Here is a 25,059-nt window from a genome sequence, read left to right as displayed (position 1 = left end):
CTTAAAGAAATGATGTCACTTGTTTAGAATAGGGGATCCAAAGGAATTGTATCAAATGAGAAAGCTAAGCAGGTTCATGTCATTGGTGATGGATATGACAATATACTATTGCTTCAGGAGCCACTATGTTTTGCATTCTTTCATGGAAATCGTATTCCTGGTCCGGGTGGACCCAAGGATAAATGTTGCGTGTTCAAAATGTCTACGAAAGGACCTACTTCAGGAGTTGAACTTGTCAATCGAATGAGGTGAGGAAAGATGGGAGATTTGAGAAGTGCATGGGTGCACTTTGATCACACTCACTAGATTGAAGGGGAAACCATGTCATGCTCAGTTTATGATCACGGGTAATTCAGCTCATGAAAACATGTTAAATAGAATATTTGGATATGAGTCACCTTTCTTATACTTATTTCTACTTTGTATACAGCATGAGAGCATTGCAGGTCATTGCAATATGTGAATGTAAAGAAGAAGATAAGGTGTCGCAAGTCTTGTTTTTGAGAAATTTGTATATAGTGATAAAGAGATGTGGGCATAAACCATCGAACTTTGCTAGATTCATGTCTGACGAAGCTGGAGGTAATTGGTTGGCAATACGGGCTCTATAGAATGGAGAAAGGAATAACGTAATGGAAGGGAGGGAGCGTTCATGCCTTTTCCATTGGGAGCACAGTCTACACAACATATTGAAAAACATGTCGCTACAGAGAGACAAATGCATCACATTGAAGCATGGCGCTTGGCAAAGACAACTAAAGAGGCCTCCTTTTTAGCTTTCAAAATACGAGATTGGTGGGTGCAAAATGTGACAGGAGATAATATAGAGGCTTTAGAGCGATGGTTTAATTGGTGGGAGCAACAAATTGCCCATTGGGAAGAAGCTAAACCAATGGTATATGCATGAAAATAGAGATTTACATATACATGTTTTTTTTTTAATTGTATTTAAAGGCCAGCAAGAGTCCTTGGGGAAATGCTCAAATTCCAAGTATAAACTTGCCGGAGAGCATCCATGCAAGTTGGTTGTGAGGTGAAGGTGGAAAACAAAAAATGTCGCTTTTTGATGCATGTGTTAGTGACGTTTTGAATGCATATAGTCAATGTGCATAAATATTGCGGTACACCACAGGGAAATTCATGGGAATTGGCCCTTCCATAAAGGAAATGATGGCGAAAGCCAAACAAAGAGAATCTCCAAATCCTACTTATGTTGCAAGTACATCGAAAGGCTTGGTTGTTGGCAGTCCTTTGTATGAGGAGCCTCTGATGGAAGGTAACAAAGAGATTGTGCAACGGAAGGAGAAAGCAAGTGTAGCCGATACAAGTTCACATAAACCTGGGTATGTAATGGAAGCAAAGCAACGCAAAACCAACGGCACACCAAGGAGTATATAATTTGTTAGAGAGGATAATGAAGAGATATATGTCCAGTGACAATGAAGCAGAAGAAAGCATTCCAGTGAAGCAAGGAGCGAATTCAGAAGGTGTATTCAAGAGGTCAAAGTTGCACGCAAAGAGTGGGCTTTACAAGGATGCCAACCAATTGCATAAGGAAATGTTTTGGTATGGAAGGGAATAAAAATTGTGGTAACAAATTACAGAGTCGTCACATGGGATTGGTAGCCCCATGTTTTTTATTTGAGCGAACCTTTAAAGACGAGAGGATTGCACAATGGATATAGTTCTGCAATCATGACGCAAGCCATACACAATAAGTACAACGGAAAGTTAAATCCTCTCCTATTGTTCCTACATTCTGGCTAGTGGATAATGGGACCAATTTATTTAAGGAAGAGAGTGACAACTTAGTCCGAAGTGGTTTTCAATTTGCAAATTTTGCAACACCAGTACAAAACATCAAGAACATGGAATTACTTCTCCCCATGGGCCCTTGGGAATTTTTTTGAATCCCTTCTAGTTATAGATATATGCTTTTCGATTCATATCTTGCAAAATGTTTGAGCACAAAATTAGAACTTTTAAAAACTCACATGTTTTTTGGTGTGTATCGTATGAGTAATGTCTTCTTTTTCTTTGTTAACATTTTTGTGTCGTTAGAAAAGGCTCCAAATCTAAAGTCAAAAAGTTCGCAAAAATGGTTTTGATTGCAAAAGCTCGAAATCAAAAGCTCACAAAGAAAACATACTCTGTCAGAACTGATGATGAGGCAGTTACCCATGGAGGAACAGAACCAGTACTGTTCGTGGTGGCTAGCTCTGTGCAGACCTTCAGAACGAGGGAGAAGCATCAACGAAGCGCAAGTAAAAAGAAATGTTGTTCTTGCTTTTTCAACTTCAACGTTGTTAAAGTATTTTTATTATCGTTTTTGCACGCATAACCTCATAGCGAGGCTCCTGGCCATGCAATTCGAGTTGTGGGCAATGGCTTTGATCATGTGAAGTGGCCACTTTTAGGCTCAAAAAACCACAAAACCTCATTAGGCTTACTAAGTAAAAATCATTTCTCTCTTAAAATTCCGAAACATGACCTTGGACAATGCTCTCTACGAGACAAGCAATCAACAATAGGAGACGACCCTCAACACACTATTTGGCACCTCTGTTTCTTGGGGGGGATCCACAGTCCCAAATCATTGTTGGCTGTGGACAGTTTGATTCATCTGAGGGAAAATATGAGTTGCGCAAGGTTTGACCTCACAACCTCCCCTTCAAAAGGATAATGTCTTACCACTACACTTGTTAGAGCGTTTTGTTCTGCAAGGAAAATGGTACCATTATATTAAATAGTTTTGGCCCGTCTGTGATCATAGTTCAGACCAAGTTCAAGTTTTCGCCGAGTTTACATCCAGTTCACACCGTCATAATGCAATGCAAAGTTCACATGTAGTTCACATGCAGTTTGCCCCAGTTTACACTTAGTTTACATCGAGTTCACATTCGGGATCAACAATTGTAATCTTCACAGACACTCCACGCCGATCACAGATCCCCTCTAAAATTGGGGTGTCAATTAGTAACAAGGGGAGTCTAGCTAAGGAGTCTAACCTCTTGGCTGCTGAGAGGGGAGATGACCTACGGACTCTAACCTCTTGGCATCCATGTCGATGAACCATGGATGCCTACACATTCTGTGGCACTACATGCACCAATTATCATAGCATGCTATTGTCAATGGCAGCCTAGCAAAGCGTCGATGCCGCTGTCTGTGATATGGGACTGGTTGGTGAGGTCCAGGGAGATAGAGGCAAGGACAGGCACTGGCAATGAGGTCTGCATCGGAAATGCCCGCATAGGAAGAGGTGGAGTGGCACAGGAAGAGGTGCGTGAGTGCAGCCTTAGCATCCACAGTGGCGTCCTTGCGGTGGGCCATAAGGCGGTTGTCAACGCCCTGGCAGCAGATAAGCCACAGTGTTTGGAGCTTCTTGAGAGCAGCTATAATATTGCAGGGGCAGCGACCGAGAAAGGAGACATCTGGCCCATAGGTGCTACTTTGGTCATACTGAATCCTCAAAGATGCAAGCAGCGGCCACGTTTGTAATCCCTAGCGCACCTCTCTAGCTCTCCATGGCCGGCCCTGGCCTCTTTGTAGGAAAATCACAGGGTGGTTCACAGGCTGAGCTGCAGATGGTACCATCACCTTGGCACAAGACACGCTGCTTGCCTATCAGCCTTGGCATCCACGTAGAATGGTGATCGCCTTCTGCAGCCTTGGTCAGATCGGCTGCTGCATCGGTTCAATCTTCAAGTAACCCATCTGCTGCTACTTACTAGAGGCTTGCTACTTTAAGGTTAAACCATCCAACCCTCTTGCTTCTTAACTTTTAAATGAATCATTCATTTAAAAGACATACCATATCAACTTTTTTGTTTGAAACAAAGCCTTCAATTACAAGATTATTCTGCTGCCATCTCCATGAGGGCAATTACACTTGGAAAGGGGGGACAAAAAACTGCCTTGCCAATCTGGTACGATACAACATAAATCAAATGACATATAAAAAGTCTTACTGGACATTAACCTTTGAGACAAGGCTATAAAATAATAATTGCTGCTGACAGGAAGAGATACAAAGGACAGCCATAGGCTTTGTGGAATATTCAAAAAATTTACAAGTGACTCAAGAACATGATGCCTAGTTGATTGCTGTTGCCATATTTGACAGGACGACCAAGGAGCATCAATTGCCGCAATCATGAAGTTTGAGGTGATGGTTTCTATTGAGACATTGTTGCGCTCAGTGAAGATAAAGATGATGATAAATCTTCCAATAACTGGTATCCAATCTGCCATTAACTTACAGCCGAAAAGCATGATCAACTGTGTGCCTCATTGTCGGAATCCGCACATGTAAAGTTATAGTTGAGCTAGGCTATAGTAGCATTTTCAGAAGAAAGCACGAACTCCAGATCTGTGACCACATTGCCAAAATCTTCGCCTTCATAAAAAGCTCTCACAACAGTATCTAAAGCTTTACGGTGGTCTCTCAAAAGCTTGTAGGATTGAAGGACAGCCCATCTTGCTTGATTGGACATCTGCATTAAGACAAGAATCACACATGGAAACCATACTTAAATCCTCTTCTAAAGCGCTTTTCTTTCACATAAAATCGTAAAATTCTAAACCAACCAACCTGTGAAGGAGACCAAGGAGGACTAAGAACAGACACAATGGCTTTGAAGAGATTCTCATCATTCTCACCACCTTCAGCCTCACCATAAACCAGAGCCTCAGCAGCAATTCCTGCGAAGAGAACCATGCTATACCTTCAAACAGGAAGAAGAAAGGAATTAGCCATTTGAGTGTGTAGAAAGATGGTCATCTATAAGAACTAAGATCAATAGCTACCTGTCAAATGATGCATTTGTCAGACGACCTTGTCGAAGCTCATCCTCTAGAGTGGCATCCCAAAATTGTGTTCCAGCCTGAGCATTTTTAAAATATAAATACAAGGCCCTCTCATTCAGAGATCTATCGTCTGACCAAATGCACACTTGACAGCAATTAGACTTGAATTTGAGAAAGAGAACGAGGGTGACAACAGCTACAAGACTTGAAGCACACATAACAATTAGACTGAATTTGAGAGATCATGGTGCTGAATGCTCCTATCAAGGCCCCAATAAGGTCTTTGGTCTAATGCACATCAGGCATGTGTTACAAAGCTCATAGATGTGTGCCTCCAAACCTTTTGGTTGTTCCACGCATTTCAGAAAAAGGAACGTATTTCATTCAGCAGTATCAAAGTTTTGGCCATCTAAAGTAATGGAGAAATGGACTTCCAAATGTAGGTTAAGAGTCAAGATACGAGAATCAAGGCTGAAACTACATAGATAATATGGTAATTCACATACACAATTTCAGGCCAGAGAACTTCAATGATTAAACAATGATAGCTTAAGTAACGGGAAGGCACCACGCACGCACCAACTGAAACGAACAGACTTTTAGCACTTCAAAATAATTGAACTAAAAGAGAGAGAGAGGATCCATGCGAGACACAGAGTGGCGGAGTTCCACTCCCAAACTGCACTGGCCCCAAACCCTGGCACCCCTTTCGATATTTCTTTATATTGCTTCAACTGGTTACAGGTTCTAGGGGCACTGCTTTGCTTCTCCACGGGGTAGAATGCCAAAGAGTGTCCCCTCTGTACATATTTAAAGGACCTTGGCCTCCCAAAAACATCTCACCTGAAAAGCAACACAACCAAAAGCGTCTAGTCCAAAAAGCCCACGCCCATGAGGCTATCCGTAGAGCACTGCCTGTCACAAAGTGATGACGTGGCATGCCCAACTGGAAGAGAAATGGCCGAGTGGACAAGAGAAACTAAAGAGCTGAACCTGAACAAACTTCAGAGCACCGACCGTGGAGCCTAAAACCCTAAAGACCAAAAGCTTGAACTCTGAGGAGGATTTGCGTAAAATACGCTGACATGCTGACGCGGCAGTTTGTACGGATGATGACATGGAAGAACATTACGGGATTTCCACGTTTTTCGAGGCTAGTGCCACGTGGCAAGCTGTACGGATTTCTGCAATTTTCATTGGCCGATTTTTGCAATTTCTAGTGCTAGCTTTTGGGAGCTTTTGGGGTTCAGTGCTTTTGGACTGATTGCTTTTCGGGGCTCGCTTTTGGGCATCCCTTGTAAGTTTAAAAGAGCCCTTGGGCCTCTCACTCTGCAAAGCATCCGGACGCACAGTCTAAGAGCAGAGGACCCTAGGGAGTTGTACCTTGATGTGAGGAATAATAAAGAAATACCAAAAGGGGCACCAATCTTTGGGGCCTGTGCTTCTAGGCAAGGAACTCCCTCATGCCATCTCTCTCTCTCTCTCTCTCTCTCTCTCTCTCTCTCTCTCTCTCTATGCCAAAGGAGCAGCCATCACTGTAGAACTCGGCCCACACTCATTCTACCACTACCGGCACTCTCATCGATTGGAGCTACGGAGATCCAGACGGCCACGATTGAGGAGAGGGGCTACATAGCATCGACGGAGACTACAACAGAGGATTTGAGCCATACTCTCTCGACATCCAGTTAAGATGAGGATGGATTCTAGTAGTAGTATCTTTATTCTAATTCTTTTGTACCCAGACATGGTATTAGATTCACCATTTTGTAACAGATTGGTCTCATAGGTCATTTTGGCCTTTTGAAGACGTTAATATAACATTCCATCCATCTCTCTCTCTCTCTCTCTCTCTCTCTCTCTCTCTCTCTCTCTCTCTCAAAGTTCAATCATTTTTTAAGTTTCTGTTCATGTGTTGCTATTGATTTCTCGCTTGGAGTGTCCAAGCTTATATATTGGTATCAGAGCTCACAAAGATTCTTCGATCCGATCCCTTTTGCAGCGCACACAGGTTCTCGAGGAGAATCTGACAGAGAAGTCAACATTTTGTTTGTGAAAGAATCTTCGTGTCCTTGCCTTTGACTTATTAACAACTCCCACCCTTAGTCCATCACACATCAGGCGCGCTCCCGTCTTCATCGCTCTATAACGGGCATTAAGCCATAAAGATACCAAGAGCACATGAAACCGGCCCGTGGGGCGGTAGGCTTTGGCTTTCACCCAAAATTCTTTGCTTTAGACACATGCAGAGAGAACGTGCAAAGGAAACCTGCGACGGGAATTAACACATAAGCACACACACAACTCGGAAGCTAGAATGCTCCAAGCAGACGCCGAGGCCCCAAAATTGGCGCCCCTTTCGGTATTTCTTTATAGTTTGAGAGTGTAAATTACAAAGTAGAGTCCTAGGAATTCTTTACCTGTCAGCTAGATACCACCTGTTTTGGCCAAATTTCGGCAACATAACAGCCCCAAAACTTGCGCGAAACCAATTCCCCTGCTGGAACTCACTTCCATTGGCATAAACCCTCTGATTCCTGCCCAAAAACAGTAAATCAGCACGCTGTATTTACTGGTTTTTGCCCTGTTTTCAGCCCTAAACAGTTCCCGAACTGTCCTCTGCCAATGGGGCACTGTTCCCAATGGTTTTGGCGTCCGTATGGTTGAAAAACAGTCAAATTACAGCGCATACACAGCGCTGAAAACGCACCTATTTGGTGAGGTTATGACCCTCACCGGTGCCTGCTTTTGGAGTAGCAGTTAGCTACTCCTGTTCCTGCTCAAGGAGGCTCTTGCCTCAGCACAAAAGCATGAAACCACACAACTGTACATCAGTCAAATGAAGAGCCCTCTTGTGGGGCATCACATAATTGCACGTAGGGGAGAGAGAGAGCAGTGTGTAGTGTGCAGGGCATCGCACCACACTGTGCATAGATTGGAAAGAAAGCACTCCATAGCTCTTAACATGTAAGAGTTCTTGCAAAATGAGCCTCCCAGCTTAAAAATCAGCGCTACCTCTTCATGCATGAGGAAAGTGCATTAAAATGTGCCACTTGGCATGATTACACGCATTTTCCCGTTTCGGGGTTGCCGCCTAAAAATCTCCCGACCGGTTGCCCAATTGACTTCGCGGCAGAGTTGTAAAATGTTCCCGTTGTCATTCTGAAGGTAATGACGCAAACACATTTCATGGCCCAAAATAGCAGTTCCCTAATTTTTAGGAGATACTTCCGTTGGGCTCCCACTGGTCATCTGACCATCTATCCTCATTGCGATCGCATCCAAAAGTGAAATGTGGCCCAACTGTCGCATCCAAAAGTGCAATCCAGCACGCCATGCACTCTGAACATCCACGGAATTCCAAGTAGCGCATCGCACCCTTCCAATGGCATGATATAAAATTCTTCCGTGTCTACATATGACTGAATATGCAGACGCAGCTTTCCAATAATGGGAGTAACATACTCTGAGTGGCCAGGACATGCCAACCCTGCCTCTGCCATGTACCCTATAGCTAACTCTGGTGAGATAAAGTTTGCTTTGGCACCTGGATCAAAGAAGATGAGTGCCGTCTGATCCCTAACTTTACCCCATGCCTTGCATAACTCACTGGCATCTGTGCTGGGCCTATCACCCACCATATCTGGCACCAAACGTATTGTGGGTTTAGGCTTCTTACCTTTTTGGTCCTCTTTATCATCTGAGTCAGCTGGTCTTTTCCTTTGTGGACAATTCGTTGCAAAGTGACCAGGCTGCTCGCATATAAAGCATTTATTCTCAGCCATTAGGACCTTCTTTTCCTCGAGCGACTTGCGCACACAAGGCTTCCTTTTCTGTTTCTTTGCCTACGCTCCAGAAGTCCCGGCTGAATCCTTGTCTTTGGTGGCCTTTTCTGACCCCTGTGACGCTTCAGGAGCCGTTTTCACAAAGGGCTTCTTCACTGAATTTTTCTTTTGCTGCCCTCCTTTCTCGTTGCTCGAAAACCCACTGTCCTCTCCTTTCAACAAGGCGAGACCAGTGTTAGCAACTTCCATAAGCTGGGTGAGGGTAGCCACTCTGTTCTTGGTACAGTAGTCCCGAAGCCCTTTAGGGCCGCCCACAGCAATACTTCTCTATCTGCTATATCAATGGAACAAATCTGTAGGAGGTCACTGAGAGTAACACTTTACAAAACCTCCGATTGTACTCCAGCAAGCTCTTGCATGTAGCCGAAGTAAGCTGGTGCCAATCTATCATGACGTCGGCTTCAAATTCATTGGACAGCCAAGCAGATGCAAACATTTGCTTGAAGTAGACCCAAGTGGCGAATGCATGTCCTTGCATTAACAATGTCATCCACCATGTAAGTGCATTGTCCTTTAAGAAAGTGACAGCTTTCCTTACTTTAGAGGCCGCTGTAAAATTCCCTCTTGCATAAGCTGTATCAAACTACTGAAGGAAAGTGAGAGCCTTTGCTTTATCCTCGAAGCCGCTGAAGGTGCTAAACTTTACAATTGCACCACCTTCTTTGTAAGCTTTCGGCTTTTCCAGTGCCCCCACTGTAGTAGGCATCATCGGCACATCTTGGCAATTCACATTTTGCGTCAGAGGTACCATATCTGGCTGCTGTCGAGAAAAACCAGCCATGCCAAACTGACTCTGTGGCACCCCAAATTGGCCCTGGTTGCACTGAAAACCTTGCTACATGTCGATGCTACCATACATGGGGTTTGGCATTATGCCTTGCATACCCCCAAACACTGTTCCTGGCATGTACGGCTGACTTCCAGGCGGATAACACAGATCCACCCCCAAAATACCCAGGATGTACCGTGGGTGGTGGAAAAAATGGGTGCATAGCCTGGTATCCACTTCCTTGTCCATTCAAGACAGCATGCGGACTCTGAAAAGTGGCGGGCTAAACTGGCATAACCTGTGGAATAGGCGTTCTAGCCACCTGCTCAAGACGGGAGAAACCTGTTTTGGAGCCCCTGGCTCCGCAACATGCGAGTGTTCCCTATCCTGCTGAGTCGCATGAAGTACTTGGACTTGAGCCTCAACAAGCTCTGTTCGCGGTGTGGGTTGCCTATTTTGCTGTTGCACTCGTGGCGCTTGCAAGAACTCCATAAACCTTGGGTTCAGCACTAGTTGCGAAAAGACATTCACCGCAGCAACTAACTGAGTCTTGAACGCATCATCCTCAGGTTGCCCAGTCATAAAGCCCTGTACTACTGGAGAGACATTCACATCAACAGGTGGTACAATCTGACGTGGCCGTGAGCTCTCGCCAATCTCGAAGACCATAGGAGTTTCTTGCCTGTCCCTCGAAGAGGAACCCTCTTCCATAATGCCCTTCCCTTTGTCCGCCATAGTGTAATCTCGCGTTCTTGTACTCTGTGTCTTTACCCAAAACAACCGAGGCTCGCTCTTTGAGAAAAAAGTGATTGATATCCTGGCAATGGAACCTTGAAACTGGCCCATGGGGAAGTAGGCTTTGGCTTTCACCCGAAATTCTTTACTTTAGAGACACGCACAGAGAACGTGCAAAGAAAACCTCCGACGGGAATTAACACTTAAGCACACATACGGCTCGAAAATTAGAATGCTCCAATCAAACGCCGACAACCTGTACGCCCCAAAATTGGCGCCCCTTTCTGTATTTCTTTATACTTTGGAGGGTAAATTACAAACTAGAGTCCTCGGAATTCTTTACCTATATCCAGCTAGATACCACCGATTTTGGCCAAATTTCGGCAGGATAACAGCCCCAAAACTTGCGCGAAACCAATTCCCCTGCTGGAACTCACTTCCACTGACATAAACCCTCTGATTTCTGCCCAAAAACAGTAAATTCAGCACGCTGTATTTACTGGTTTTTGCCCTGTTTTCAGCCCTAAACAGTCCCCGAACTATCCTCTGCCAGTGGGGCACTGTTCCCGATGGTTTTGGAATCCGTATGGCTGAAAAACAGTCAAATTACAGCGCATACATCGCTGAAAACGCACATGTTTGGTGACGTTATGACCCTCACCGGTGCCTGCTTTTGGAGTAGCAGTTAGCTAATCCTGTTCCTGCTCAAGGAGGCTCTTGCCTCAGCACAAAAGCATGAGACCACACAGCTGTACATCAGTCAAATGAAGAGCCCTCTTGTGGGGCATCACATAACTGCACGTAGGGGGGAGAGAGAGAGAGAGCAGTGTGTAGTGTGCATGGCATCACTCCTAGCACCACAGTGTACATAGAGTGGAAAGAAAGCACTCCATAGCTCTTAACCTGTGACACTTCTTGCAAAATGAGCAACCCAGCTTAAAAATCAGCGCTACCTCTTCATGCATGAGGAAAGTGCATTAAAATGCGCCACTTGGCACGATTACACGCATTTTCCCGTTTCACGATTGCCACCTAAAAATCTCCCGACCAGTTGCCCAGTTGACTTCGCGGCAGAGTTGTAAAATGTTCCCCTTGTCATTCCGAAGGTAATGACGCGAACACATTTCACGGCTCAAAATAGCAGTTTCCTGATTTTTAGGAGATGCTTCCATTGGGCTCCCACTGGTCATCTGACCATCTATCCTCATTGCGACCGCATCCAAAAGTGCAATGTGGCCCAACTGTCAGATACTTTCTGTTGGTGATCCCACCTTGACTTTATGCCTTTGTTGAGTTCACTTCCTAGTATCCACCAACTTGCTAAGTGCCAGGGGGGGACCTACATGATCTTGCACTGAGCCTAGACATCCTCTTACTATACGAATTCCACTGCCGACCCACTTCCCGTCTGCGGGTGAAACTACCATTCACATTGGCCATACAATGTCCGACCATTTGCAACTTCAAAAAGAGGGTCTCAAAAATAAAACAAAAATCATTGCAAAGAAACCAACAACTAAGGTTAGCAATTGCCATGTTCTCGTGACATAGTTAACAGTTGCCACGTCCTCGTGACAGCACACATGGGTTCTATCGAAAAATTTGACAAAGATGACATCTCTCAACGGGGAGGGGAAGAAAAGTTGAAACCGGCCGCGCAACATGAAGAAAAGAATGAAGAATTGGGCAAATTTTCCGCGGGGAAGTTTGCTATAGCATGGTACAAACGTCGACTGCAGGTTGACACGTGTTTCAAAAGATTGAGTACTCTAGAGACCCGAGATTTTCGAAACATCTAAAGACTTACCCGATGAATGAGATTCACTCGAGATGGGGTGAGGCCAATAATTCTCCTCTCAAGTCAGGAAGAAAGCTAAAAGGACAATCAAGTGCAGAAAAGTGGAAATTGTACTCACAGAAAGAGCTGGACAAAGCTCTTGAAAAGAAGATGAGCCAGATAATGAAAGGCTTGAAGCACTCTCGGAAGAAGAGGAAATTGGTAGATTTCCTTGGTTGTTTGGATCGGAAGTCGACTTTCAAGGTGGCAAGCAGAGGATGACCCAGACTTTTCTTCGTCTTCAAAGAGTTCTGACAGTTCGTCATCCTCTAGTTCTAGAGAGGATGAGAAAAGGCGGAAGAAGCCAAGAAAAAGCAAGAAAAGCAAATTTCTAGAAGGCATGTCAGGCCATCTAGCAATTCAGTGGAGGAGAGCTTGTCCTCTTCTGACAGCGACCAGATGAGCAAGAAGACCAAGGAGTTCAAACTTCAAGGAAGGGGGTTAGGCTCTCAGGTTTGAGGCGTTTTCACGCTACCAGAACACCGATCGAGCCCTTGAGTTTATACAGTAGTTTGACGTCGTCTTCTATGGAGGTTGGTTCTCGGAACACTCCAAGGTGCGAAGGGCGGCATCTTACTTGAAAGGAACTGCACAGACATGGTGGTCTACTCTGTTATAATGCAGAGAAGCACCTCCAACGTCAAGAAAATTCCACGTCAACTTGGGTATCATACGAATATGAAAGAGATGTCATCGCGGCTTGGCATCACTTGAGAATGACTAAGAACGATACATTGGATGACTGTTGCGAGAGTTTTTGAGATACTTATTTACCAATGTCTTTGTTTTGAAAAATTACTTTGAGGGACCAGATTGAGCGGTTTTGTTGTGGATTGCCAAAAGAGATTCGAGAGTATTGTCTAGAACAGAAGTCTGACTCTATTCAAAGACTTATGGGCATACTAAGCAAGGATTGGAATGCATGCCGGCTCATTGACTTATCCTACAGACAGGATAGTATCCACCTCAACAGGGCAAGAGTCTTTAAGTGAAGAGAATAAGTCAGGGCTTTGTAGAGAATAAAAACCAAGTTGTTGTGCTACTAAATGCTATATTAAATGCAAATTTTAGGCAATTATAACAATTTTTACCTCATGTCCCAAATTGAGGTTATTATCAATTCTCTTCAATAGCATGAGAAAAAGCTTAAGGGAAATCACCAAGAGGTAGCAGGAGCTTTTGTCATCACCACCAACTACTATATCAATATCACCAAATGAAACTTGAAGTACATACATTGTGAAAGGACAAATCACATTTTATAGGATTGCTTTGAAGTGAACCCATGTCACATATGTGGTAACAATGATTATGCTACAAAACATTGAAGACCTAAAGATATATGACCATGAGTAACAAAATCACAAAGAACATTACAAAGGTAAGGTCAAATAAAAAATTGACCTGATATTAAAAATTCCATTGACAAAGACATCCATGTGGTGAGATTAGTTTACAATAACAATGATGACGGCTCATCACAGGATTCCGGAGCAGTAAGGGAATCAGATGGTAGCGGACCCGAGGGTTCCGACGAACTAAGGAAACCAGATGCAAATTCATCACAGGATTTCAGAGAAGAACAAGTAGGATATGGACACTGCTTTTGCAAAGGTGCGTGAGGCTCTTGAGAAGTCTCAAGCACGGCATAAGAAGGCAGCGGACAAACATCGACGTGACTCGCAGTTGAAGGAAGATGACTGGGTGCTTTTACGATTTGAGAAGGCACGCCTACGGAAACGTTTCCAAAGTTGAGTATGCGATACTATGGCCCTTTTCAGATTCAGGACAAGATAATGATGTATCCTTCACATTGATGTTACCAAATACTTGGAAGATTCACAATGCATTTCATGTGAGTTTGTTGAGACCTTTCAAAGGTGAGGTTCTGGTGGACAGGGAGCCAGAGGAGTAACCCAAAGTGAAAGAGAGAAAATTATCATTCCCGAACAGGTCCTGGCTCACGAGAAAAGGAAAGTAAAAGGGATCAGATGATAGCGCATCTCAGGATCCCAACGATTGAGATTGACATGCCATTGGACAGGGACAGCTAGCGAGGCTACCCACAATTCCCAGTGCTCTAGGAAAGAAAGTAAAGGGAATTAGCAGGTAGATCAGAGAATTCCATAGATCCAAATTGAGGTGCCAAGGACAAGGAGGCCAGCTACCAACGGATCAAAGGGCACAAGAACAGAACAGAAAGGTAAGCTAGGTCCACCGGATAATTTGGTCAAGGGTACTTTTTGGCCCTCGATGCAAAGTGGATGGAGGAAGAGAACCTCGCAAATTCTCTTCAGAGAGAGCTGTACCTTGAAGCTTTTGGGCTATTAGTAGTGTCTATGCCAAAAGTTACCAATGAATTAGCGGGTTGAATCTGGTGCGGTGCAGACTGCACAAGAGGGGAGCCACTCCACTCTTTTATCACAGATTGCCTAGATTGAATAAATTCACTAATTTCTCTTTGAGATTTTAGGGTACTAACGGGCTGATAGAATTTTGCGGAATGACTTTATGAACTGTGTGCCCTGAATTGGAAATTTCCTTGATTGAACTGAAAGTGTGTGCTCTTTCATGTGTGTATTGTTAGTGACATGTAGAGAAAGATGAAATGTCTCAACATTTTGTCCGATGCATGATTTTGAACTTAGTTCATCTAGACATCTGTTAGAGATCGATGAGATTTGGATGCAATGGCTAAGTGAATGAGAACTGAATGAGATTTTAGTGCATAAAGATGTCCATCTGGATGAGACTACTAGATACTGATGTGAGTGCATCAAGAGTTCCGGAAGGATGAGATAACTACACAATGATCTAGGTGCATCAAGAGTTCTAGACGGAATGAGATGGCTAGATTGAATAATTGAATAATTGAAACACGATGTTCAATGTGAACTCACTGTATGATTATCTGAATTGCATGTTGTGTAGATGTATTGTTTTGTTAGTGACTGATGTCTTTATAGAAGTGCTAAAAAGTTCTTGTCCCTTGCTATTTTTGCAGGCGTAATCGAGGGCGATAACAATTCTTTCAAGAGGGGAGAATGTTAGAGCACCAGCTGTAGGGCCTAAAACCCTAAAGACCAAAAGCTTGAACTCTAAGGAGGATTTCCATAAAATGCCTTAACATGCTAACGTGGCAATCTGTACGGATGATGACGAGGCTGAACAGTACAGGATTTCCATGTTTTGCGTTGCTCGTGCCATGTAGCGGGCTGTACAGATTTTTGCAATTTTCCTTGGCTTCTTTTTGCAGATTCTAGCGCTAGCTTTTGGGAGCAGTTGCTTTTGGGGTTTCGTGCTTTTGAACCGATTGCTATTCGGGGCTATGCTTTTGGGCATCCCTTATAAGTTTAAAAGAGCCCTTGGGCCTCTCACTCTATAGAGCATCTGGACGTAGAGTCTGAGAGTAGAGGACCCTGAGCAGTTGTACCTTGATGTGAGCAATAATAAAGAAATACCGAAAGGGTCGCCACTCTTTGGGGCCAGTGCTTCTAGACAAGGAACTCCGCCGTGCCGTGTTAACTCTCTCTCTCTTTCTCTAGTAAAGTTCAATGATTTTGAAGTCTTTGTTCGTGTGTTGCTATTGACTTCTCCCTTGGAGTGTCCAAGTCTGTAACACTACCACATCATCATCATCCTCCGCAATTCGCGGGGTGATCTATTTAGGGCTGCCACATCATCATCTCCACACGATTTGGGTTTCTACATGTCTTTTAAAGGTTTTAGGCCCCTCGGTCAAGATCTACAAGTTGATAGGGTTAGGATTTTTAATCCTACCCCCTTTAGTCTTCACGTTAGATTTTTAGGGCCCTCAGCCAAGATGTGTAAGTTGGCTAGGATTAGATTCTAGAGTGCAACCCCCCTTCGTCTTCAATGGTTGCCACATCAACACTATGTGGCATACCTCCCTCTTGAAAGAAAAGTAATCATCCGCAACCACACCTGCAAAACTCGATCAAGTTAGTTCAAAAATCCGAGGATCAATCAAGTTTCTCATTTTGTATCGGAGATCTTGATATTCTCACGTAGGAAAGTCAAATGCATGTGGGCTGGTGCTGCTCAAGGCCACTCCACAATTGCTCCCAGGACCTAAGCAGGCTCGCAGCAAAGCAATCCTCCCAACTCCTGCTCAGGCGAACTCTGCGCATCTCTGTAAAGATCCAAGGGCCGAGCGTATAGGGCAAATGGCTAGAAAATCTATAAAGGAGGACATCCACCATTTGTAGGCATCATACTTTTTTGCAATCCCTTGACTACATCTTACGAAACTCGGGCACGAATCTGTAGCAGCAGCAACTCCTTCTAGGGCTTCTCCCCTGGAAGAAGTCCTCTGACCACAAGCTTCCCAAGGAGAGCTTTGCTCTGCCGTCGTGGGTCGATAATCCCTAACCCTCCCTGAGAACATGGTAAAGTGATGACCTGCCAAGACACGGGCCGACCGGTGTTGCGTCCTAACCACAAAAAAGTTCCTACTCAGCCTCTCCAGCTGGCTAATGCAAGAACTCGAGAAGATTCCCCAAGACGTGATGTACCACATAGTAGCCAAAGCACCTGGTAGGCTGGTTGGCCACTACAACCCTGCCAGCCAAAGAGAGCCACTAATGTAGCAGTTTCCTCCTAATGGAAAGGAGGAGAGGAGCAATCTACTACTTTGGAGACAGATCCAAACCAACCTGACAGCCCACAGAGTACGTGTCCCTGAGGGAATCCACCTAAAGCCCTCTCCAACTGACCAATCCGGTCCCTGCCAACCCAGAGAGCCACTGTCATTCTCCAGATGATGAGTGCTCTCGATGCACAACAAAACACCTCAAGAGCCTACTCACACCTGTGAAGATTGGCCTCCTGGCCCTCCAAGTACATGCCTGAGTCGTCAGTAAACTAAGCGTCCAACAACGCATCTCCCCAAATAGGCAGCTCTAATCCACGCAAACCACTGTGAAGTCAAACATCTGTTCATCGCCTCAACATAGAAAAGAAAAAGGAAGGGGGCAAGAGGGCAAGCCTGTCTAGCTGAAAGCGTGAGCATGAAGCGTTCCCCTCTTCCCCCTGCCAAAAGCACCTGACTGTGCGCACATCTGTAGAGAGATGACACTCCTCTGATCCATGTATCTGAAAACCCATCCTACGCAGAGTGCCCTCCAAGAAGTCCCAATCAACTCTGTCGTACACCTTCTCAAAATCGAGGAGGAGTATCACAAGATCCTCTCCTCGGACGTGCGAGAGTAGACGCCTCCCAAAAGGTGAAGATGTTGTCAAGGATACTGCGATCGTTACCAAACCTGGGTCTCATATATAATGCTCTCAAGTAGCAGCTGAATTCTCAAACTCAGAGCCTTTGCTAAGATCTTGTAGGCTGAGTTGAGAATAGTGATGTGCCGCCACTGCCGAATCTCATCCAAGGAGCCTCCCTTCTTGGGGATAAGGAATATCAGAACCTCACTCATGTTGCCAGTTGTCAAGCATCTCTCTACTGTACAGAATGTGTTGGTAAGCACGCATATCCTTGGGCTCTGTAGCAACTGACCCATCAGGCCTCCTCAACTAACAAACACTGGTGCGCACATGGCGAGGACCCACACTCTCAAAGAACTCGTTAGAAATTGTGTCTCTCACCTGGGTCCACAGATGCCTGACAATGGACGGCAAATTCATGGCGCCGCTCCTCAATGGTGATCAGCTCCTGTCGAGCCTGCTGCATTTCTCCTCCATCAAAGGACTATCAAGGCGGCGCTCTTGTATCCATTGTAGGGAAGCAATGCCCAGTCGGAGCCGCTTCTCCTCCTCCTTGGTTGCAGCCACCCAAACTCTCTATCCAAAGCGCCACGACCCGCTCTCTGAGCTCTATATCTAGTAGAATCCTCTAGGGGATGCGCAGCATGGCACTCCCACTCCTCTGTCTGTCTGCCACAGTAAGAATCATTGGCGCATGATCTGAAAAGGTAGTCCCTGCCAAAATGCATACAGATCCTCCCATGTCACAAACGTGGTCACTGGCGTAGAAGCGATCTATCTGAGATAGATTCACGCCCCCTACTCTACGGTCAGAACGAGAGAAAGATAGGATGTTTGAGGGTCGCACAAAACCTACGAAACATTTAAAATCTTCAAGGTCATACATAAACGCTCCCAAGTTGCCAACTCAACCCCGTGCACAGTAGCATGGCTGCCTCCAATCCTATCCGAGGGGTCCTCCAACATGTTGAAGTCCCCCCCCCCAACACACCACTGCTCGCCATGAGGCAAAGACTCCACAATGTGTTACCAAAACTCAGCTTGTACACTCACATGGTTGGACACATAGATGTTCAGGAAGCCCATGAGGCTACCGTGAACCTACAAAGTAACCTATTGGGCCCTACCTCGCACAATGATACCTCCGCCGACCATGGCCTGTTGCCATGAGTTTGCAATCGACACACACCCACCTCCCTGGATGCCTCCGAGCCCAAAAGCAACTGACTCATAACAGCCACGCAGATTCTGACCACAACGCCGAATGCGGCTCTCACAAAGATGATGCTCCTGAAGAATAAGTATATCAATCATACTTCCTAAACCCCTCACATTCCGTGAGACGAACCTAATGGGATCGATGAGAAAAGACAGATGTTGCAACAGCAGCCAACCTCGCAATCTTCGAGGCCGGACTAGATAAGGAGTAATCTGCATCCGAGCGAGCCCGAGATAGGCGTGTTTATCATGACTATCTAAACCAGGCCCAAGAAGAGCGTGCAGTCCGTAGGGCTACATCTTTTGTCCAGGAATCCTCGTGTACAAATACTTAACAAGGAGCACTCTGAGTGTTTGCAGAGAAGTATATCACAATGTGTCTACGTCCAGCAGAATCAGGAGGTGTCACACTGAATTTGCCTAGCGGCCAAAGAGTCTGAATCAAGTCTATCACACCCAGGTCCCTTGTGTGGTGTGAAAACTCTAGAGCCTAGACCTTGAGCCAATCGAAAACAATATGCAGAGTCCACTCCGTGTGATCTCTGCCACACAATGGGAAGGAGAAGCCAACCGCTCTGTCTAGAGCCTCAGTGCCTTTGGTGGCTAAAAAGAGAACGTATACTTTGAAGCAGGCTGCCTCGAGGTCGGGAGAGGGAGACAAAGAGTTCCCACCAGCTTATGGGACCCTATCCGATGGGACGCAAGTGACCTAAAATAAAGCAAGACCAACACACATACAAATTTCTTGCATAAAAGATGATGACGTGGCAGCTGTACGGACGCCCGCGATTTGCACTGGCAGTGCCACGTGGCAGTCTGTACAAAATTCCGCAATTTATGTTGTTGGCTGATGACTTGGCAAGTTGTACGGATTTCCCATGTTTTGCGTTGGTTGCTTTTGGGAGGCCAGATGCTTTTGGAACTTGAATGCTTTTCATGTAACTACTTTTAAAGGCCAAGGGCCTTTACATATGACCCATGGGCTCTCACTCTGGCAATCTACCCATAGAGGATGCAGAGCAGAGCCATGGGAGTTGTACTCGATCGAAGCAAAATAAAGAAACACCGAAATGGGCGCCAAGGTTTGGAGCCAATGCTCTCTTGAGGTGGAACTCCGCCACTCCCCGTCTCATGTGTCTATCTTTCTCAGTTCCGTTATTATTTGAAGTGCTTAAAGTTGTTCAGTCTCTTCTTTTCCGTTGGCACGTGTGGCCCATCCCCGTGTGACAAATCTTGATTCCAATAAATTTGAAAAATTTCAGCAGCAAACTAGGGCTTTTGCAACATGGGTCAAAATTATGTTTTGGGTGCTTTTTGCAAACAACAAATAGTAGGATAGAGGAACATGGAGTTTCAAGCATGGGAGATGGAAACCCATGCGAAGAACCACTTGTTTGAATTTTGAATAAGGTTTTAAACTTTGTTTGAGAATATTGTTTGTAACTTTGTTTAAAATAGAATTTATATGTTTTCAACTTGTCTTGGTGCCAATTAAAATTGCTTGATTGTGGTTTTGATGCTAATTTCAATTATATTTTGACTCTACATAGCTCATGGCTCGAGTCTTGATCCTGGGAGGAGTATTCATATGAATGTGTAATTAGAAATCTCTAAACAACGCAGACTGCGGTTTGGGGAGCGGTTAGTTGTAATGAAACCTTTGAACGACACAAGCTGCGGTCTGGGAAGTGTTTGGTTGTATCAGGCCATTGAATCTCATGGCCTCGACTTCAGTTCTCGAGGGGAGTATCATGGAAAATGTGCCTTTGAATTTCTTATGGCTTGGGACTTCAGTTCTCGGAGAGAGTATTTATTGGGGAGTTTATGTCTTTATGTCTTGTGACTGCACTTGTAATCATCTGTGTTGCATCGTGATGTGCCACCATATCAGCTCCATATTAGGTGAGATTGCCTGGGAATGTGATTTTAGTGCATCAAAAGACCCTTTAAAGAACAACGCAGTCTGGGTGTCATGGGCGCTTGAGATAACCTCTTGTTTGGAACCCCATGGTCAGCACACAACGAGGCCACTTGGGTGGTAGCAAGCCTCATGTTTCTTGGGGTCCCATGGCAAAGGGTCCAGCCCGTACTTTTGGGGACTGGCTGCGGTTTTCAAGCCTTCTCAAGGTGATTCAGAGCATCTAACTACGAGGCATGAGGGGGGTGTAGAGCATGTGTCAGCATCCCTTGTAAGAATAAATAGATCCGGCCTCAGTGTTCAGAGCATCTGGACGCAGAGTCTGAGAGCAGAGATCCCCCTCGAGAGTTGTACTTTGCTCAAGCATTAATATAAAAATAAATACCAAAAGGACGCCAGCTTTTGAGGCCAATACCTCTAGGCACGGAACTACACCGGGTCGTGTTGAGCAAATTGAACTGTGATTTAAAGTTGTGAAGTGCTTAAAGGGATTCTCTCGTGCGTCGTTCCCAATTTCGGACTTGGGGTGTCCAAGTCTGTGACAATCGTATCAAAGCACAATCAATTTCTCTTCAAGGTTTTGAGATGCTCCTAAGGCTTTAGCCTTTATTCAACAGTTTGACATAGCATTTTCTGGAGGCCGCTATACAAAGCACTCCAAGATTAGACGGGCAGCATCCTTTTTGAAAGGCAATGCACGAACATGGTGGTCCACTCTTCTGTTAAGAAAAGAAGCACCGACAAAGTGGTTGAAGTTTAAGAGACTCTTTATTTCTTCGTAGAGAGAGAGAGAGAGAGAGAGAGAGAGAGAGAGAGAGAGAGAGAGAGAGAGAGAGAGAGAGAGAGAGAGAGATTTTCATTGTACTTTTCTTCTTGCATTGTACCAAAGAGTGCCATGGCCCATGAAGTAGCTCGATTTAATGGTGATGGAATCGCCATGTAGAGCAGTGTAGATTGTGTAAATCTCTTCTCTACTTGTATGACACTCATTGCCAAGACTCCAAACTTTTGAGCATGGAGCCTGGCTCACTCAAGAAGACGAACGAGACATGATTACTTACTGGAATCATCTTCGGATGGTCAAGGTAACCCTTGGATACTTACTCTGAGAGATTTTGGAATGTTTTTCTACCTACCTCATCCTTTAAGAAGATTAGTTTCAAGCAACAAATCAAGCAATTTTGTTGTGGACTGCCCAAAGAGATACGAGACTACTGCTTGTTATAGAAATCTGAGTCCATACAACAGTTGATGGGACATGCTAAGCAAGGCTTTGCTATGCACTCGGGTAACTTGACTTATCCATTAGATGAACCTTTAACAAGTCATAAACCACAGAGAGACACGACCTCATTGAATAAATACCAAAAGGGGCACAAGCTTTTGGGGCCAATACCTATAGGCACGGAACTACTTCGGGCCGTGTCGAGTAAATTGAACTGTGATTTAAAGTTGTGAAGTGCTTTAAGGGAATCTCTCGTGTGTCGTGCCCAATTTCCGACTTGGAATGTCCAAGTCTGTGACACAAAGTGATGGTGCCGCTCCGAATCTGGATGGTCGCATCGTTCTTGTCATGCCAAGGCATACCCAAAAGAGCATCACAATTGCCCAACTTCATGATATGAAAGTCTGCTTTGCCATGGTACTTTTGGATGGTGACCGGAAGAGCACCAATGAGAGGTACAACTTTCTCAGTTTGCCTATGGCTAGCTCGACTTCTCTTCAGTGGCTCGATCGTAATCAAAATCCATCTGTTTCAAGAATTCGGGATGGATGATTGTGGCTCCTAGGTCAAAGAAGCCAAGTGCCTTGAAGTCATTTATCTTTCCATAGGCTTTGCATAGTTCATTGGAACCTTCAAGAGCGACGCCGTAAATGTCGGGGACAAATCCCATCACAGTTTGGCTCTCTTTGCAGGGGGTTGTTCTAGAGGCGTATCCCCTTCAGTAGAACAATTGTTGTGTGTCCTATCTAAAAGCCTTCAAAGCGCCGGCCTTCTTGTAGTAGGACGTCTCTGTAAGGATTCTAGGTGCTAATCCTTAATTAAGTACTTAAACTCATGATTAAGACTTAAGAAACTTGAACTGAACTCGGAAACAAGACTCAGAAGACTCTGTGTTTGTTTGATTGAAAGTGTGATACAAGGGCTCCTTATATAGGAGACGAACAGGTACATATGAAAAGGTATGACCCTTCACAAGGCGACACATCCTTTAGGGGAATAGACATGTCTTTAGGCGAATGGACACATCCATTCGATGAAGAGCCGCAACCATTGGTCGAAGGGACATGACGTCGTCGAAGGAGTGTGGCTGTTGGTGAAGAGGTATGACTTTTGGGCGAAGGGTTGTGACCGTTTGAGAACAAGAGTCCTCCCGGGTTGGTCCCACTTCGCATCTGCATCTGTAATGAATCAAAAAGAGTGTAGCAAGTCACAATCGTGACATTCCCTCCCATTTAAATTAAAACCCCGTGTTCAAATGAAAGTCATCCGCTTATCAAAGAACTCTTGAAAAAGGTTTGGGTACTGCTGCATGTCTTCATCCGTCTGCCAAGTTGAATCTGACTCATCAAGATCCATCCACTTAACAAGAAATTCTGTTGTGATCTTTCGTCTTGTCTCTTTTTTGTCAAGCATCAAGAATCTTTTCTCGAACAAGAATTATGTGTTCATCCTCAATTTCTGGCACATAAGAAGATAAGTCAAGAATTGTCACAAGACAGGCACCACGTGCCAATAGAAAAGAATAGACTGAACAGACTTTTAGCACTTCAATAACAACTGAACTGAAAGAGAGAGACGACACGCGACACAGAGTGGCGGAATTCCACCCCAGAGAGTATTGGCCCCAAACCTTGGCGCCCCTTTCAGTGTTTCTTTATATTGCATCAACACAGTACAAGTCGGTACTCCAGACTCTGCACCTTCTCCAGGAAGCATGTCGGAGAATGAGCCCTAACCTCTTATTTAAAGGCCCTAGGCCCCAAAAGTAGTTTACAGTAAAAAGCCTTCAAACTTAAAAGCATTTGGTCCAAAAGCAAAGCCAAAAAGCTGCTATCGTAAATCACGGAAATCCGTACACCCTGCCAAGTCATCAGCCAACGCAAAACGCAGAAATCCGTACAACCTGCCACGTCATCATGCCAACGCAATTTTTGAAAATCTGCCACGTCATCAATTTTTGCGTGTGTGCGGGTCCTGCTTTATTTTAATCCTTTATGTCACTTGGGGCCCCATCGGATGGGGTCCCCATAAGTTGGGAGGACTTCTTCTATTACTTGTTCTTCTTAGGGTTTAGGCCCCTCGGCCGGCATCTGTGAGTTGGCTCCATTCTTTAGGCTTTGACAAGTCAACAGTTTGTTACATGTCCCCTTCTTGAAAGAGAGTAATCGTCCGCGGTTACAACATATCTGCAAAACAACTCAAGCTAGCTCAAAAATTTTCGAGGGACAATCAGTTTGCTCTTTTTATTAAAGAGTTAGCTTCTCCTTTCGGCTCTTTTGACCAAGGAGTTAGCTTCTCCTTTCGGCTGTTTTGATCAAGGAGCTAGCTTCTCCTTTCTGCTCTTTTGATCAAGGAGTTAGCTTCTCCTTTCGTCCAAACCGGAACTCTTGATATTCCGGCATAGTAAAACTAGCCATCACACCCAGACCGTACTGATCTTCCACGGGTGTCTTGATGTACTCAAATTACATACCCAGGCAATCTCATCCAATTAGGAATATTCAGTGGTTGGCACATCACAATGCAACACAAATGCTCACATATGCATGTTACAAGACATAGAAACATATAGCCGCCGATGAACACTCCTCTCGCATAACCTAACAAGCTTCGGGCCGGGAGATATTCAACGACTCCCTCATCACTCCTCCCGTATAACCTAAAAAGGTCCAGGCCGGGAGATATAGAGGCCTTTTACAACCAAACGCCCCGCAGACCACAGCCTGCGTCGTTTGGAGGTGCTGAGAGTAACCACTGCTCAGACTTCTTAATACTCCTCCCGCATAACCATCCAGGTTCGGACCCGGAGTCATAACAACAATTATATTACAAGCATACAACCAAACGTTCCCCAGACATCCCGTCTGCGTCGTTCGGAGGTTCAAACAATAGCAAAGCAACATTGCTCACTACTCCACCCGGGAGTAAAATCACCAATTGGAACCAGTATTAAAACCAGAGTCAAACATCTCAAATCGGAACCAAAACAAGTTCAAAACAGATACTTTCCATTTCAAATAAATTTCAAACAAATTTTCAAACATTACTTTCTAGCTATAAAGAAAACAATAAAGAGAGTTCATTCACGGTTTTGTTCGGACAACCGAACTTTGAGGACGACTGGCTTGTCCTTCTGCATCACGGTGATGGTTCAGTTCCGAACCTGGAGAGTCGCATCATTCTTGTCGTGCCAAGGCATGCCCAAGAGAACGTCACAATTGCCCAGCTTCATGATGTGGAAATCAGCTTTTCCATGATAATCTTGAATAGTCACTGGAAGAGCACCAATGAGCGGTACTTCTTTCTGAGTTTGCCCCGTGGCTAGCTCAGCTTCAATTTCTCCACCTCTGCATCATACTCAAAGTGCATCTGCTTTAAAAATTCTGGATGGATAAAGTTCTCTATAGCTCCAGGATCAAAGAAAATAAGGGCTTTGAAGCCATTGACTTTGCCATATGCTCGACA

The 25,059-nt window shown here is 44.8% G+C and overlaps 1 protein-coding gene across 2 annotated transcripts in view; it reads right to left on the bottom strand.

Moving 5' to 3' along the window:
- Positions 1–3,900: 3,900 nt before the first annotated feature.
- Positions 3,901–25,059, bottom strand: part of LOC147440196 (ATP-dependent zinc metalloprotease) — a 73,146-nt gene continuing 51,987 nt past the window's right edge. For both annotated transcript variants that reach the window (XM_086529979.1, XM_086529978.1), the window contains exons 5-7: positions 4,810–4,886; positions 4,595–4,727; positions 3,901–4,496 (exon numbers count right to left, since the gene is read on the bottom strand). In XM_086529979.1, coding sequence (XP_086386105.1) covers positions 4,329–4,496; positions 4,595–4,727; positions 4,810–4,886 — 378 coding nt within the window. In that variant the 3' untranslated portion in view covers positions 3,901–4,328. The remainder of the gene's footprint in view (positions 4,497–4,594; positions 4,728–4,809; positions 4,887–25,059) is intronic.

The sequence above is a fragment of the Adiantum capillus-veneris genome, chromosome 15, assembly GCF_014529385.1.
Source record: "Adiantum capillus-veneris isolate H3 chromosome 15, ASM1452938v2, whole genome shotgun sequence".
Lineage (NCBI taxonomy): Eukaryota > Viridiplantae > Streptophyta > Polypodiopsida > Polypodiales > Pteridaceae > Adiantum > Adiantum capillus-veneris.
The sequence above is the reverse complement of the archived record's forward strand: the minus strand, read 5'-3'. Positions and strand labels throughout refer to the sequence as shown.